This window comes from Aulonocara stuartgranti, assembly GCF_965226115.1.
Source record: "Aulonocara stuartgranti genome assembly, chromosome: 4".
Taxonomy (NCBI): Eukaryota; Metazoa; Chordata; class Actinopteri; order Cichliformes; family Cichlidae; genus Aulonocara; species Aulonocara stuartgranti.
Genome location: NC_138942.1, coordinates 32,954,466 through 32,970,273, shown reverse-complemented (window position 1 = coordinate 32,970,273; position 15,808 = coordinate 32,954,466). Strand labels below are relative to the sequence as shown.

The 15,808-nt window shown below is 42.8% G+C and overlaps 1 protein-coding gene across 1 annotated transcript in view; it reads right to left on the bottom strand.

Moving 5' to 3' along the window:
• The window catches only part of hdac5 (histone deacetylase 5), a 42,992-nt gene that overhangs the window by 12,711 nt on the left and 14,473 nt on the right, over nucleotides 1–15,808 (bottom strand). The window contains exons 3-14 of the mRNA XM_082530021.1: nucleotides 15,463–15,710; nucleotides 15,238–15,382; nucleotides 15,032–15,137; nucleotides 11,430–11,563; nucleotides 6,210–6,341; nucleotides 5,953–6,062; nucleotides 3,576–3,692; nucleotides 2,322–2,433; nucleotides 2,088–2,198; nucleotides 1,800–1,993; nucleotides 1,572–1,690; nucleotides 2–197 (exon numbers count right to left, since the gene is read on the bottom strand). Coding sequence (XP_082386147.1) covers nucleotides 2–197; nucleotides 1,572–1,690; nucleotides 1,800–1,993; nucleotides 2,088–2,198; nucleotides 2,322–2,433; nucleotides 3,576–3,692; nucleotides 5,953–6,062; nucleotides 6,210–6,341; nucleotides 11,430–11,563; nucleotides 15,032–15,137; nucleotides 15,238–15,382; nucleotides 15,463–15,710 — 1,724 coding nt within the window. The remainder of the gene's footprint in view (nucleotide 1; nucleotides 198–1,571; nucleotides 1,691–1,799; nucleotides 1,994–2,087; nucleotides 2,199–2,321; nucleotides 2,434–3,575; nucleotides 3,693–5,952; nucleotides 6,063–6,209; nucleotides 6,342–11,429; nucleotides 11,564–15,031; nucleotides 15,138–15,237; nucleotides 15,383–15,462; nucleotides 15,711–15,808) is intronic.

Below are 15,808 nucleotides of genomic sequence, written 5' to 3'. Positions count from 1 at the left end.
CCTGACTGTAACTCCCTCTCTCCTCTTCGTCGCCCTCCCTCAACTGAATGATATCTTCATCCTCTTCCTCTTCTTCCAGCTCACTCTCGGTGCTCTCCCCTTTGATATGCACGCTTCCACACTCCTCCTCACCCTTCACGTGCACGCCGAGACGCTCAGATGAAGGCGTGCTATCATCAGACCCCTCCTTCTGAAGCCTGATTGGATGAGAAGACAGAACAGAGGGAAAAGGTGTGTCCAGGAGCCAGATACACGTGCTCTTTACGAAAACTAGCTTCTGGGTCAGATTTACAAAGCAGGGCAACTGATCGACAACCTGCAACTGAACAACGCACCAACGAGAGTGTAAAGCTATGCGAACAGGCACAGCCGGTTCATTTCAATAATGATGTCGGCATGATCTACCAAGAGCAGCACAAATTAGCAGGCTGGACACAAGTAGGACCTGGTGAGAGAATGAGTCATCTATTGTTGCTGAAATCTGACAAACATAACAAGCTCATGTTTTACAGTGTTTCCTTCCAGGAAAAACAGCAATTCAGAAAAATGTTTTGATTCAAGAGCAAAACCAAAGGAAACTGAACAAGATCCGTTCGGGTCTTAAGACTGAGTCCAGGGCTGTTTCATTTCCACCTTACAAACCTGAACTCTGACAGCTGACTGATGGGATGATTAGGCAGTCAAATATCTACATCAATAATAGAAGCGACACACTTTATGTTGTTATGCAAGTCATAGAAAATTCCTAAAAGCTTAATTGTGATGATGAAGAGCTCTATAGCTCTCTGCAGTTTTCACTCCCAACGTTTGTACAGAAATCTGACTATAAACCAAAAACACTGCACACTGCACACTTGACTCTCTGTAACAGATCCATGACCTGCATGTGTTTAGCACCAAAGCACTTGGGTTCACAGTTTGAGCCACCCATTATAAGCTTGTTCCGCTAACAACCATCTCAGCTATGCCAGGAACACCAGTTAAGATAATGTGTAGAAATAATGGCAGGCAACCACAAACCTAAATCGTGTTGTGAGTCACTTAAATATTTCTCAAAACTCTGAGCTCAGAAGAGGAAACTGTGATGACTACGTCAGCCAACAAGATCAGTAAAAATGTAAAAATAGGAGCAGCCACACTCTTCATTTCTACAGATATATAATAATATATACATATATATATATTTATATTTATATTGTTATTAACCAGCCTAATAACAAAGCCTAAATAATAACAAACTGAATTCATGTTTTTATACTCATATTTGAGCTAACGGAGTGGACATCTCTGAGAACAGAACATTCACTTTTTATATTCAGGAATTGTATTTGTAATTTCAATTAAAAACAAATAACAGCTTTTCAGCTTCTTTGTAAAGCAACAAATTTGAAACATCACAGATAAAAACAATATTTCTATTTAGCATTAAACAGCCTCCACATACTGCTGGAGGAACCATTACTGAACGAGGATTTTGGCATTGGCATAAACCTCACATCAGGCTGGGGCTAATAATGTGTTAAGCACTGTGTGTCACACAGAGACACACAAACACAGAAATACTGGCACACCTGTGAAGGCCCACCCCTTCATCCTCCTCCTGCATGTCATTGGTCTCTGTAAGCTCCTCCTCTGTTTCCTCTGGGTGAGTGGGTGGTGGCCTAGGTAAATCTGTCCCCTTTGACAGCATCTACACACACACAAACACACAAAGATTATGTGAGAATCTGCACGTGTGCTCATCTGTGTGTGTGTGTGTGTGTGTGTGTGTGTGTGTGTGTGTGTGTAATTGTGTCTACCTTGTAATGCTTCTCCAGGAAGTGATGGTGCTGCTGTTGAACCACCAGTTGCTGCAGGGCCTGGGGGGACTGGGGCAAAGGTGCGCTCTGCGTACGAGCCAGCGGCCGGTGGCGAGGCAGCTTGTTGACGGCCCGCATGCCACCCGACACACCTCTCTCTGCCGTAACCAGCGGCGATTGGCTGTACATGGGCACTGGACAGGTCAAGGGTCACAGAAAAAGGTGATGAGTTAGGCGCTGTCGTGAATTTTTGTGTATGTGCTGTGTGCGTGATTGTGTTTGCACCACCTAGCATAGCAGTCTGTTGCCTAGCCTGCTCCAGCAGTAGTACGTGTTGCAGTAACGAGGAATGGGCTGAATGAGAGCTGGGGGGCGGAGTCTCCACATCATGTCCCACACCTGCAAAGAGATATTAAATCATAACTAAAGAATTCAATTTAAACCAACTACAGTCACGATGCACTTTTATGATTAGTGCACAATGACTCACTAAACTCTGATATGAGCAGCGGTCCAGCTCACCTGCTGGAAGGGAGGACGTGGAGAGAAACTTTCCTGTTAGAGCTCCACCCCCCCGCAGCGACTGGATGGCCTGACGCTCTGCCTCTTGCTGGGCAGACAGCTTCTGGGAGGGCTTTAGAGGGAGTATTACCATAGTTACCACACAGACACAAATTGACAGGCACCTCATGGCAGTTTTTCAGCTGCTCAGCTTTTTGCTTAAATCCTCTCCTTGAACAGGAACTGTTTATTTAACACAGAACTCAGAACAACAAATCTATGAAGTGCTGGATTCCTTCTGATGGTACAGATTTCCTACAGTGGTGCAAACAGAGCTCGGAGCAAACGGAGCAACCAAAACTCATCATGAAAATGTATCCAAAGCCAAGACCAAAGGAGTCTCAACACCGTGTTTGGTTGTCTTAGCATATTTTACCTTTATGAAAATGCAGGAATAACTAGCTTTACACTGAAACACAAGAATAGGACTCTTTATTGTTTCCATGTATTCCATAAGAAGCAGCCTGTGGATATCTTTCCACTGGGTTCGTGTAGAAATGTGCAGACATAAAAATCCCACTGGAGAAAGAGCTTTTAACCAAATCATACATTTTAAGGATAGCACTCGCTTACACATGCAAGCTAGAAGTGATCTCTCACCAAAATGAACAGTCATGGAAATAAAACGGCCTCCTTTGGTTTACTTCTGTGTGGAAAACTACACACATATAGAAAAAGAAGAGCCACTGCTTCATGGATCACTTAGTGTAAGTGAGTAAGACTGACTGCTTTGTAACAAAAGTGCACGTCAGCTAGACGAAACTTCTGGGTTTAAAAAGCAAAGCAACAAGGAGGCGACTTCTACGCTCACCACAAGGAGGCCAGTTGGAAAGAAGTCACTGGCAAATGACTGATTGACACCCTCAGTAAACCTTTTCCCAATTCATTCATACAGCTCCATTTAACAACAACAGCTGGCACAAGGTACTTTATATTGTTAAGTAAAGAACCTGCAGAGGTAAGCAACCCCAGCAATCACACCAATCCCACAACTGTCTATGACTGAGCATTTGGTGACAGTGGGAAGGAAGAACTTCCTTTTAACAGGAAGAAACCTCCACCAGAACCAAGCTCAGAAAAAACAGGATACGCAGATACTTATAGAACTACAGGTTACTGTGTAACAGTGTGTGTGGCGAGTCCATCAGTGTGGGGGTGTATAGTGTGTGTTTGTGTGTTCTTGTGTCGATGGGTACATGCACCGCAGTGACTCACCGTGATATGTGTGTTGGCAGGGAGACCCAGCGAGATATTCGGCAGGGAGGGTGAGGTGTAGAGACTCAGAGGACTCAATGTCCCATCAGCCCCCAGCGTCTGATGGAGAGACCTCAGCTGCAGAAAAACAAACACGCAAGCAGTTTTAGTGTCCTGCACAGGGAGAACTCAGTTTGTTAAATTTAGCACATACTGGGGCAAAATATAATTAACTGCTTCTTCTTCTTGTTATAGAAGAAGACCATTTCCTGGAAGTTTCTTGGAAGAGCACAAAAACAGGAAACTTCCATGGCATTTGTTCCACACTCGCTCAACTTAAATAAACAGAGGAGTCTTGTCAGCCTTGAAGGCCTTTAAGAATTACTCCATACAGCCTGCTTTAACATGCATTTGATACAGTTGTGCCCAGTATATTATCCATATTCAACACCACTCTTAGAAATATGCCTCTGGAATAAAATGAAAAAATGAAATCACACTGTCTTTGGCCATGCTTGTCTTTAATCTCTAACTAGAGCCCGACTGATATCTCAGTATCAGTGTTTATAATGCCCAACAAATGAAAACTCAAAAGGTAAAGAGACAGGAAACCATGTTATGAGCACTGATGTTGGATAGTTTGACCACCAGAGGGCGTTCTGCGTACCTGCTTGTAGCCAAACACAACAACCAGTTAATTCAAGTGGCAATGAGTGTAAATGAGTAATCCGAAACATGATTATTTAACTGCTTTGTCATATTATCTTCATAAAGACCTACAACGAAAACATAAAAAATGTCAGGGGAATCATTTCATGTGTCTTTAAAGTCATATACTGAAATAACCAATCAAAACCAACCAACTCTGCTGAGGCTACAACTAGGATGATCTGATACCCTCATGTTGGTGTTGTTCCCAGACCATCATGAAAATGTTGTTCCAGGTTCAACATTGCAAGTGACCAATCACATTGTTGTGACGTTATTCTTTTGCGCGCCAAGCCATTCGTGCATTTATGAAATTCCAATGTTGCAAGGACAATATCAATTCTGCTTACTGTTTATTAAAGGGTTACGGTTAGGGTCAGGGTCCGTTGATCGGCAGACAGAGGCGGTTTCACGCAGCTTAGGTACAGTTTTTTGTTTTACGCCGGTTTTTCCTGAAGTCGCAAAAGTATGACGTCACAACATTCTGATTGGTCACTTGCAATGTTGATCCTGGAACCACATTTAGTATGATGATCTGGGAACAACACCAACACGAGGATATCAGATCAACCCTACAACTACGGTTTGTCTGTTAGGTGAACTCTGGATATCATCTTAGTATAGTTCCTTTCTTATCAACAAAACAGCAAAACTTATTGCAGATATGGCACATCTGGTGGTGTACCACAGGGTTCCATTATGGGACCTATGTAATTTGCATCACACACTCTACATTCCTAAAAATAAGGGCACAGGAAAAGTGTATTATTCCACTGAAACCCTTTAACACTAATCACTGTACCTCATTCATGAGTAGTAAAGGCTACATACTTCAAATTCTTCTTGATTTTATTCTCCAGTATCGAGAATCAATACTCTGTCAAATAAAAAAAGAAATTATGTTAAATTATAATTTTACATTTAGATTTGTAGGTTTTGCTTTATTTTCTCCAAAAATAATTGTAGACATTACAGAAGTTTGATCTTGTAGGGGTGGTGCAGATGCCTCACAGCAAAACGATTCTGGGTTTTCTGTGGCCTTTTTTAAATGTCTCTTTTTATTCTGTTATACTATTGTGAAACTGTAATTAGAGGTTCAAGATTTGTTTCTGTAAGCACAAACCACAAGGGTACAAATAAAATCCCCCCTCCAGGGTGCAGGGAGTACTTTAGAGTTTCCCTCCAGTGACTAGCTCTGAACCACTAAAGGTACAGTTAGATATTTATAACTTAGTATTTTTGCAGCCCTATTTCTGCGTCAAAGTGAGCAATTTTATCTTTGACATTTGACAAACAATAAAAATTCGAGAATGTTTTCTTTTCCAAGATTGCAGTGCTAAAATGGTTTATACTTTGGCTGTGACCCAAACAGCATCAAAGTATGCACAGCAAACACAACGTACAGAACAGAAAGCACAACTACACGCAGAAACACTCTGCAGATACAGCAAAGAAGACAACACAGGGGCAAAGCCAGAGTTCCTGCAGAAGTTCAAGGTGATTAAATGCTGCCTTTTGCTGCTCAATCATCACTTTCACACAGCTGCTTACATGTCGCCTGTTACAGTTTCCCCCATATCGTCATTTTTGATTCAGTGCTCCACACTGAACTGCAGGGGGCAAACTCGAGCTTCGTGTCGAGTTTGAAGAACTGAAAATGAAGCCAGCCTGTGTGTGTGTGCACGTGTACCTCAGTCTGTATGTTGGGGACTGATCCAGTATTGCCGTTGGCAATAGCTGTATTGGAACTGTTGGGACTGCTGGGACCTGACCCCGGAGCACTGTTACAGAGAGAGGAAACTGGTGGAGAGACACAGACACAGGAATAAATGAGCAGCAAATTCATTTTAAATTTCTGATTAAAGCAGCTATTCACACTAAACACTCTGCACCTGAGAGCTTATTTGCACTTCTTCTCAGAATGAAAACGTAAGCGTCTCTGCTCACCTGATATCTCTATGGCTCTCTTCTTGAAGGTGCTGATGACAGTTCCGTCCTTCCTGCGGAGGAGAGGGGAGCTCCGCCTCTCTGCCACCTTTTGCTTCAAGCGTGAACGCACCTTCAGGTTAGGCTCAGAGACTGGACGAGTAAAGAGAGAGGGGAGATAAAACTGTTCAGCGCAGAGACATCAGTGTAACGCAGACCATTTCCTGTAAATACTAAGCTGTGCTCGGAACGCAGGTGAAAGAAGAACAGTTATTTTGTCGGCTGCTGATCTGTCTTGTTTCTTTTTCATTATAGGTCACTGGTAACATGCAGTGGTTTGTTTTGGCAGAGGGCTTCAGTGATATTTTAAGTCACCTGGTGACTTGCCAACAAGATTCTATCAGGGCAGACTGAGAAGTCTGCTAATCCTACATTACAATTTGGCTGGGTCGTTTGCTAAACGAGCAGCCACAGTGGAGTTTAAGCTATTTTTGGTGTATGGGTCAAGGTGAGGATAATAAACAGTAGAAGGGAAAACATGAAGTTTTCAGTGGCATAAACAGTATCTGGATCCAGAGGGATGACATGTCACTGCTTACCCGGTGGCATCAGGGCAGCCAATGACAACTCGGCCTGGCATTTGTTATGCTAAAAACCATTTGTCATTATTGTGAGCCAGGCAGCAGAACCTGCACACAGTATCCCGGGACACACTGGAGTATATTTACAAAGAGTGAGTTTAATCTGGTCTATGTGATTTACACAAGTGCCACTGAAGAGCACCCGTGTCATGCACATCTACAAAGTGTTCCTGCCTCTATATTTGGATGACTGGCTAAAAGGAAGAACCCTTTAGAGCTGAAAACATCACGGCATGGATGCTTCTATCTGCAATTGTAGCCAATTTTCCATCTAGCACAAATTTGAACCTAGAGCTGGGCGATATGAGATTTTTTCATATCACGATATGTTTTTTTCATTTCAGGCGATAACGATATCTATCACGATATAAGCCAAATAACTATATTTGTAAGATTTAAATGTGCCGTTGCTCACAAGTAAAATGTGAAATAATCAGCAGCTTGTTTTTATTTAAATATTTATTTCCCATAATAAGTTCAACAGGGTAGATGTACTTAAGGAACATGAGACTTTTTCAGATAAATAAAGGCAAATATTGCAAACTACACAAAAGGCAGCCGCTAAAGCGTTTAAGTTTCAAAATAGAACAAACGAAACAGACTAAATTGTCAATTCCACTTAGAAACAAAATATTAATTCTAAAAATAAATCTTAGTTTGTTTTACAGAAGATCAGACAAAACTGACTAACTTTTGTCAATATCAAATAAACTGAGAACTAAAAGGAAATTCTCAATCTCTCCTTGTTGTATAGCTGAGCTTTTCAAACAGTTTTAACAGTTACTTTAGTCTGACAAAAGCCGAATGACGAATTAGCGCTTCCAGTCAGAGACTGAGGCTACGTCCACACGTACACGGGTATTTTTGAAAACGGAGATTTTCCGTTTTCGTTTTAAAAAATAATCCCGTCCACACGTAAAGGCAGAAATGAAGGAAAACGCTGCTATGAACATGCCAAAGCAGCAGGTGGCGCTAGATTCCTAACCGTGCAGAAATGTTGGCCAATCAGAAGTCTAGAAGCCTCGGTGGGAAAAAGTAAACAAAGCTGGGGCATAGAAGCTAGTGATGGGATTTCCGGCTCTTTCGGTTCGGCTCACTAAAAAGAGCCGGCTCTTTCGGCTCCGAACCGGCTCTTCAGGTTGTTTTGTTGCTTTAATTAATTTATTATTAACAGTATTATAAAATTATGCACAAAAGGAATTACTAACGTAAAAAAAGTGGTTTTATTTATATATGTTTATATATAAATATATGCGGTGGTCCCTAGAGACAAAACACTACAAACTCCAAGACACATTTCTAGCATGAACTGAACTTCCAAAGCAGAGCTACTAGATCACTTAAATTACACAATTGAAAGCATGTGTGTATTGTTTGTGTATTTATACACAGGCACTCATATATATTCAAATAATTTTAAAAAAAATGTTCATTTACCTGTTACTACCACACAACAAATCCAGTCATTGGTACTTGCTGGCTTGTGTAGCCACTCGGTAACAAAAGTTCAACACTGCCCCCAGCATCCTGGAGCACTTCTGTTGTCTTTTGTACGTGTTTTGAGTTTTTATGTGCTTCTGAGTTTTTACGTGTTTTGGAGTTTGTATGTGTTTTTACGTGTTTTGGAGTTTTTACGTGTTTTGGAGTTTGTACGTGTTTTTACGTGTTTTAGAGTTTTTACGTGTTTTGGAGTTTGTACATGCTTCCGAGTTCGTACGTGATTTGAAGTTTGTATGTGCTTTATCTCTAGGGGCCACCGTAAATATACTTTTATTTATTCACTCCACATAAAATGTAATAAATAAATCATATAATACAAAAATCAACTATTCACATTTCAACTTTTAACTATTTAAATTTTCAGCTTTTTCCTTTTACAAATTTAAAGTGAAACAACACAAAACACTGCAAACCACAACACAATTAAATATAAATTAAAATATGAAAACAAAAAGAAACATGCACATTCTCTGTCAAATGGACCTGCATGAATAAACTTTCTGAATCCTTTATCATCTGCAACTGAAAATAGTTGTGGATGATTACTATACCTTTCTAATGTGACGTTGTTGTCCCTGGCTCTCTTTCTCTCTCTCCCCCTCTGGATCTGTTCCTGTGCTACTGAGTGTAACTACTGCCCCTCCCCCCTCTGCCCAGCGTAAAGCACAAGGCTCGCATGCTGAGTGAAGCAGAAAAAAAGTGCGAGAGAGAGGGTGAGAGAAAAAAAACAAAACAAAACACACGTGACGGCTCGCGATAAGGAGCCGGCTCGCGTCGTTCACGTCAAAGAGCCGGCTCTAAGAGCCATTTCGTTCGCGAACGACCCATCACTAATAGAAGCAGAACCGAGTCGTATGTGTGGAGGGACAGTAACTGTGTGTGTATGTAAGCATTTAAACACTGCAGAGAGTAGAATTAACAGTAACAGTATTGTAGAAATCCATTTCACCGAAACAATAACGTGGCGCACAGTGTGACGCATGCACCAGTTTATTGTATTTCCAGACTTGCTTTCGGCACAATTTACAGTGCATGCTACTCTGTTTTTTGTCAGACTTGAAATAGCCGAAATACCTTCACACTACGGAACTTCTTTGGCTCTTCCGTTCGACAATCTCTCCGGCATTGGAACCATCATCTGTTTTCTCTTCGGTCACGCTCGGTTGATTTTTCTAGTCGGCACACTCATTTCCTCCATTCCTCCAGCTGTATTAGCTGGCTGCTTCCCAAACAAACACAAGTGTGGCTTGGCACTTGTGCTGTACGTAACAAGTCACGTGACGTGACGCTGCGGCTGTGATTGGTTCGGCTCTGCGCTACTTAATTTGGATTGGCTGACCTTTTTTTTTTTTTTTTTTTTAAGAGGACAAGAGCGGCGAGGTCTATCGCGATAGCTTAATTTCTCTATCGAGTAAAAGTTATATCGCGATACATATCGTTATCGTTCTATCGCCCAGCTCTATTTGAACCTCTTAAAATCTGGCAGGTTGCTGGGAGGTTAGGGTACGTGCACATCTACATGGCATAACTGAAACAGAAACCCTGTAAGAGACAAACTGTGAAGCCATGATGCATGAAAGAGAGCATGTGGCTAAAATACAACCTCGTGCTAACCTTACACCGAAACTGCTTCACCCTGGTGTTGGCTATGATACAGACTATGATTATAATTCAGTGTAGGAGCATCAGAAGCTGGGTTTATGGACATGTATATGATCATATCACACACACACACACACACACGCACACACACACACATATATATATATATATATATATATATATATATATATATATATATATATATATATATATATATTTATATCCATCACATTTTAGCTTTACTATATAAAGTAAAGCTAAAATACCTCAGACCTATGTGCTGTGCACGAGTGACAACTACAGTCTTTGCAGTCGGGTGGTGCAGATGCAGTACGGAGGTCCTGCCACACATCCATGTGAGCTTCACGTAGCCCAGCTGCTGCGCTCTTGTCTGTCTTGGAGTGTTGTGGGCGACCTTTGTACGCTGAGCATTTAAACAATTTAACTACAGAGGCAAACATGTTATCCGGTAACTGCTACTTCAGCTGAGACCACAACAGTCAAAAGAAAATGATGTTTCCATCTGCAGCCATTTATATTTGGCGGCATCTATTTGAGAACCTCCACTTTCCATGTGCACACATGAAAAGCCTTAGGCGGGGAGAGCAACAACAAGATCCCACCACAGGACAAATGACGACAGATAGGACAATTCAGAAATAGCATGAAAGAAAGAGCTGGGGTGGAGGTGGGCTGCAAACTCCCTTCCAGATGTCCAGCATCTGTGTGCAGGCTCAAGCAGCTTAAACACAGCTCCCTGTGTAAGAGTTAGCAACTGTAAATCGTCAGCTGACGTGGGGACCAGCTGATGTGCTCTGACTGTGACCGAGCTTCAGTTTGTGGGCTTGTTGCTCATCGCTTTATGGCGGACGGCCGGTCCCTGTTAGACACAGACTCGGACTGTGCAGATGACTGTGTCATTGTTTGACGCCCCTTCATAAGTAAAATGAGGTTTTCTTCACCTCCATGGATGCTGCTGAGTAAAATGAACCTGAGACGTGCCCACAGTTGCTTTGCATGTAGCATATCACAGCTACATTGTTACGTGTGTTTTAAACTTTCTCCATCAGCGAGTCCACTAGGGTCCATTTGGGTCGAACAGTGAGCGAAATTTACTTTACTCACTCCGTCTTCCACAGAGACTTTGATTACACCGACTACTCATGCACCCAGGCAGCAGACTGCAAAGTATAACAGGAACAACTGCTCGGCCATCGGGACTCCACCTGTTGTCATGTGTGGATCCACCTAAACACCTTTAATATATATGAGATGTGTCTGGTAGGTTGGAATTGTCCGTTGCATTGGGGAGTATCTACACACTTTTGTTCCAGGTCCAGGTAAGGCAGTCTGCAACACTTATTTCACAAGTAAATAATTATATGACAATACTGCACCACCTTTGCATACCTTATGAATTGTGTACGTGCAAACACACACACACACACACACACACACACACACACACACACACACACACACACACACACACTCGTACCCGTCTTGCGGAGTGGGAAGTCGTCTTTGCCCTCATAGTTCCCCAGGAGAGGGGGCAGTTTATAGGAAGGAGGAGTCCCCGGTGTGTTGCTCTGCGGAGGCGAGCTCTGCTCCAGGGAGGTGTGCTGGGCTCCCCTGCAGACACAAACACCCAAACAGACGGCAGATTAGCTGCCTGGGAAAACCCTTTTATCGTACCATGAGACCAAGCGCTGAATGTCATTTTCTGCCCAGGTTCTCGAGGGACGTGTACGTCATTTAGTCATTTCCTACACTTCCTAGAATGCTGCGTTATTTCCTTTGATTGTCAGTGTGGAAACATTCTCTCTGTGCTTCTTCCTTTAATTTCCTCCTGTGTTATAGCTGCTGCAGAACGGGTCTGAGTAAAAGCTTATGACACTCAAACCTGACCTTTTCTGTTGTTGTTGTAGATCAGTGAACATTGCCGGTTGCTTCTGGCCCTGCTGATTCTAACAGGACGTGGCATCGTGTTGTCTGCGGCCCTTTTCAGACTGGGAACTCATTACGTTCATGGGAAGTGACAGCTTTTTGTCATTCAGGCGTAGGTGTCTGGTATGTTAGCGTGTGTTATGGAGATGTGTCTGAGGTGTTGGAGCAATATTTTTTAACATGATTCAGGTGATTATCCACACATCAGACTGAAAAAAACATACATCACAGAACGATGGGTTTGTGGCTGTTATTAATAGTAGAAAACGAAAAAGAGCTCAGCTCACTGAAAACACAACGCGAGCAGCTTTGGGATCGACGTTTTCTATAGGAGGATCAAAACTGGACAATCTTTGGTCCGTTCTGCTGTAGGAAAACTGAACATGTGATGCTTCTGTTAGAACAGGCCATAATGAAACTTTAATACAGGGGTCCCCAATCCCAGTCCACGAGGGCCGGTGTCCCTGCAGGTTTTAGCTCTCACCCTGGGTCAACACACCTGAATCACATGATTAGTTCATTACCAGGCCTCTGGAGAACCTCAAGACATGCTGAGAAGGTAATTTATCCATTTAAATCAGCTGTGGTGGATCAAAGACACACCTAAAACCTACAGGGACACCGGCCCTCGTGGACTGGGATTGGGTCCACGCTTTAATAGCTGTCATAGACAGCGCCTCATTAAGATAACACAACCAAACTTTATTTTGAAGCACTCGAAACTGCTGGAGTTTTAATACAGGCGGGAACTTTTATTTAGATAAACAGCACTAAAACACTCGAGAGGCCAGTTCAACAAAGTGGGAAACATTTACTAAAATAAAAAGGGGGAAAGTACATGACTCACTTCCCACCCAAATTCAAAAATGCTCCTGCTAGTCTACATAAGAGTCCCGTCAACTAGGGCTGGGTTTAAAAATTGATTTTCCAGATTCAAATCGACTTTAGCTTCAATAAAATAAAGTAAATCCTGAAATATTTTTAAATAAAAATGCATTTTGCCAGAAATGCCAGAATCTCAGGTTGAAGCTCACAAAACTACTTCAACAACCGCTAAACAGCTACAACAACAAATGAGAGCAGGTACACGGATTCCACACAAAGATGTAAATACAAAGCGCGGATCGTTCACCCGACGGCACGTACACGGACACGCCGCCGGGCCTGAGAGCCGACAGCTCACAGATTCTGATGCTGCAGGTTTTGTCGCTCTCGCTGAACCAGCAGCAAAAGATCCAAATTTTGCTTCACGTTTGATAAACATCGTCATGGATTCCCTCTTACTTTTGCTGTTTTGCTTCCACCACGATAAAATCATACTTCCTCTCTCTCTCAGTGTACTTCAAGAACGGTTTCCCATCTCAAATCTCTGTTTTCTGCATTATTAGCTTGCTTATTACCGTTTTGTACAGCGCTGTACACAAATGACCTCCGATAAGAAAGCCTGATTTCTGCTGTTCAACACCGAAGAAATGTCAATGTTTTAAAATGATACCAAATTCCAAATTGCTTTGCTGTGTCTCTAATGAAACCTCTAACTTTGCTCTGCTTCACGTCAGCAGCATCAGATAATGCTCATATGTCGATTTATGGTTTTCTTCAGTTTTCGATCTAATGCAGAATATTTTTTAGGTCATCTGCTATAAAAAGCCAGGCCAGGAAAATCTGCTTCATGTTTTTTCTGTTTTATCCTCAGTTACTTTGACACAAAGGCATCTGCTGTGATGTTTACACCTCTGATGAAATCTCACAAGTGTCAATACTGATAAATGATCAGAAATATAATACAGTGGAACCCCGACTTACGAATACCCCCTTTAACAAAAAATTCAAGTTACGGAGGGACTTAACGGCAATATTTCTGCCCGTGTTACGGCAAAATGCCCACGTAACGAAATCCGCTGGCTCTGATTGGCTGAGCCCAGAATGCCTTCTGAATCATGTGACAACCCCCTTGGCTTTGGTACTTGCACTTCGCTGTTCCACTTAAACGACGTATTGTTGTTGCAGTTAGCAATTAGCCTGTAGCCTATCGTTCACTGAAAAGGCGCGATGGGTGCTTCGACTTACGAAGACCCTCGGGAACGAATTAGTTTCGTCAGTCGGGGTTCCACTGTATTTCTGACTATCAGTCAAAATTGATTCAAATCAAATCGATTAGAAATGGAAATCGATGCCCAGCATGACCCTCAACGTCTCTCTGTTGCATTCAGGATCCAGTCTGAATGTTTCCTCCTCCAGAGCATCACACGCTCCCTTGCATGGTGTCCTAAATGCGTCATCTTCACCCTTGAGCTTGCTCACTCAGCTCTAACAGTGTTACATTATTGTTGGAACCATGAGTCCGGCCTGTGGACGGCTGCACCTGCACCGGTGAGCTCTGCTGTTAAAGTCAGCTGAAGACAGAGCAGTGTCCTCGGATGTTCGAGTAACGTGTTTCTTCTTTGCTGTGTACGTTGCTGTCTTTGTAACTTCTCTTTAACTAATGTCCGCGTTCTTTAATTATCCGAGCAGTATTTTTGCATTCTCAAGTTTTTCCTCAGGTTTCTTTCTCACTGTTTGCATTATTCACAGCGTTTTCCATAAAACACTTGGTGACTCGTGTCTGGAAAAGTGCCACATAGATAAACATTGCTTACTATTGCTATTGCTGAGCCATAGCACAGAGGATTTGCATGTGCATCACTGCACCATGCACATGCCGCGGTGTCACAGTGATTATGTTACTATCCAGTGACCTAAGACATGACTCTAGTACATTAACTGCATACTGTCAATTTAATGAGATAGAGCTGCTCACCAAATTGCATCATTTTCCCTCAAATACTACATATAACCATGGTAACGAGGTATAACTGTGTAAAACCAAAGCCATGTGTGTTTTAATGCTTATTTCTCTACATAAAGACAAACTAAACACAACTTCATGATATCGCGGGTAAAACAGCACCCTCACACTCTCCTCAGCTTGGAAAGTGAAGAGTGCTTCCTCGATATCTCTCAGGTCCGGCTTTGTTTTATTTCTGTTTTGTTTTCATAGCGAAGTGTGTTAAGTGCATGTTATATTAGTTCTGGTGCAGAAGATCAAACCATCAGTGGGAAACACTTTCCCATTTCTACACACACACACTCTGAAACAGTTTTGGTCCTCACCAGCACTTTGGGGAGAAGGAATGGTTTAGTCCGCCAGAACCAGGCTCCTTCTTACTGAGAAGGAACTCCTGCAGCTTCAGCTTCACCTCTGTGCTGGCAATGGCACCTTCCAAAACACACACACACAAACACACAAAGCAATCAGGCCACTTCCCTGTCTGTATGCAAACAGCCTGTGGTCTGCGAGTAGCATCAGGATGACCTACTCTCTTTGCCTTTCTCCTTGTTCCTCAGCAGCAGCAGTTGCTGCTCCAGCCGTTGTTTCTCCTGCTCTTCGTGTCTTTGCTGCTCCAGCTTCCTCTTCTGCTCCAGCTCCTGCTGTCGTTTGGCTGCCAGCAGCTCCTGTTGTTGCTACACACAAATACACACACAGGTTATTGAATGGTTCCTGGAATAAGGCAGCGGGAAAGAGAGCTGGTGCTTCAGCTCACCTTTAAGTGTTCCTGCAGCTGGACTTCGTGTTGTCTTGTTAGCACTTCGTGTTTTTTCTGAAATTCTGCAAACAGCAGCTGTTTCTGCAGCTCCTGCTGCTGCTTGAGGAGAATGAGTTCCTGCTGGAGCTGCTGCTCTCTCATGGCTGTGTCCACCACTGCCCCCCCGGACACAGACCCTACCCTGGGCTCAGTTCGCAGGTCCACCGGGCCTCCTCCTCCTCCCGGGCTTTCTCCAGGACTCCCACCTGGAAATGTCAAAAACAACATGGCATCAACTTTAGCCAAGTGCACAGCTGAGCTTCTGATTCTGTATATCTGCAGTCTGATTTGAATTACTGCATTT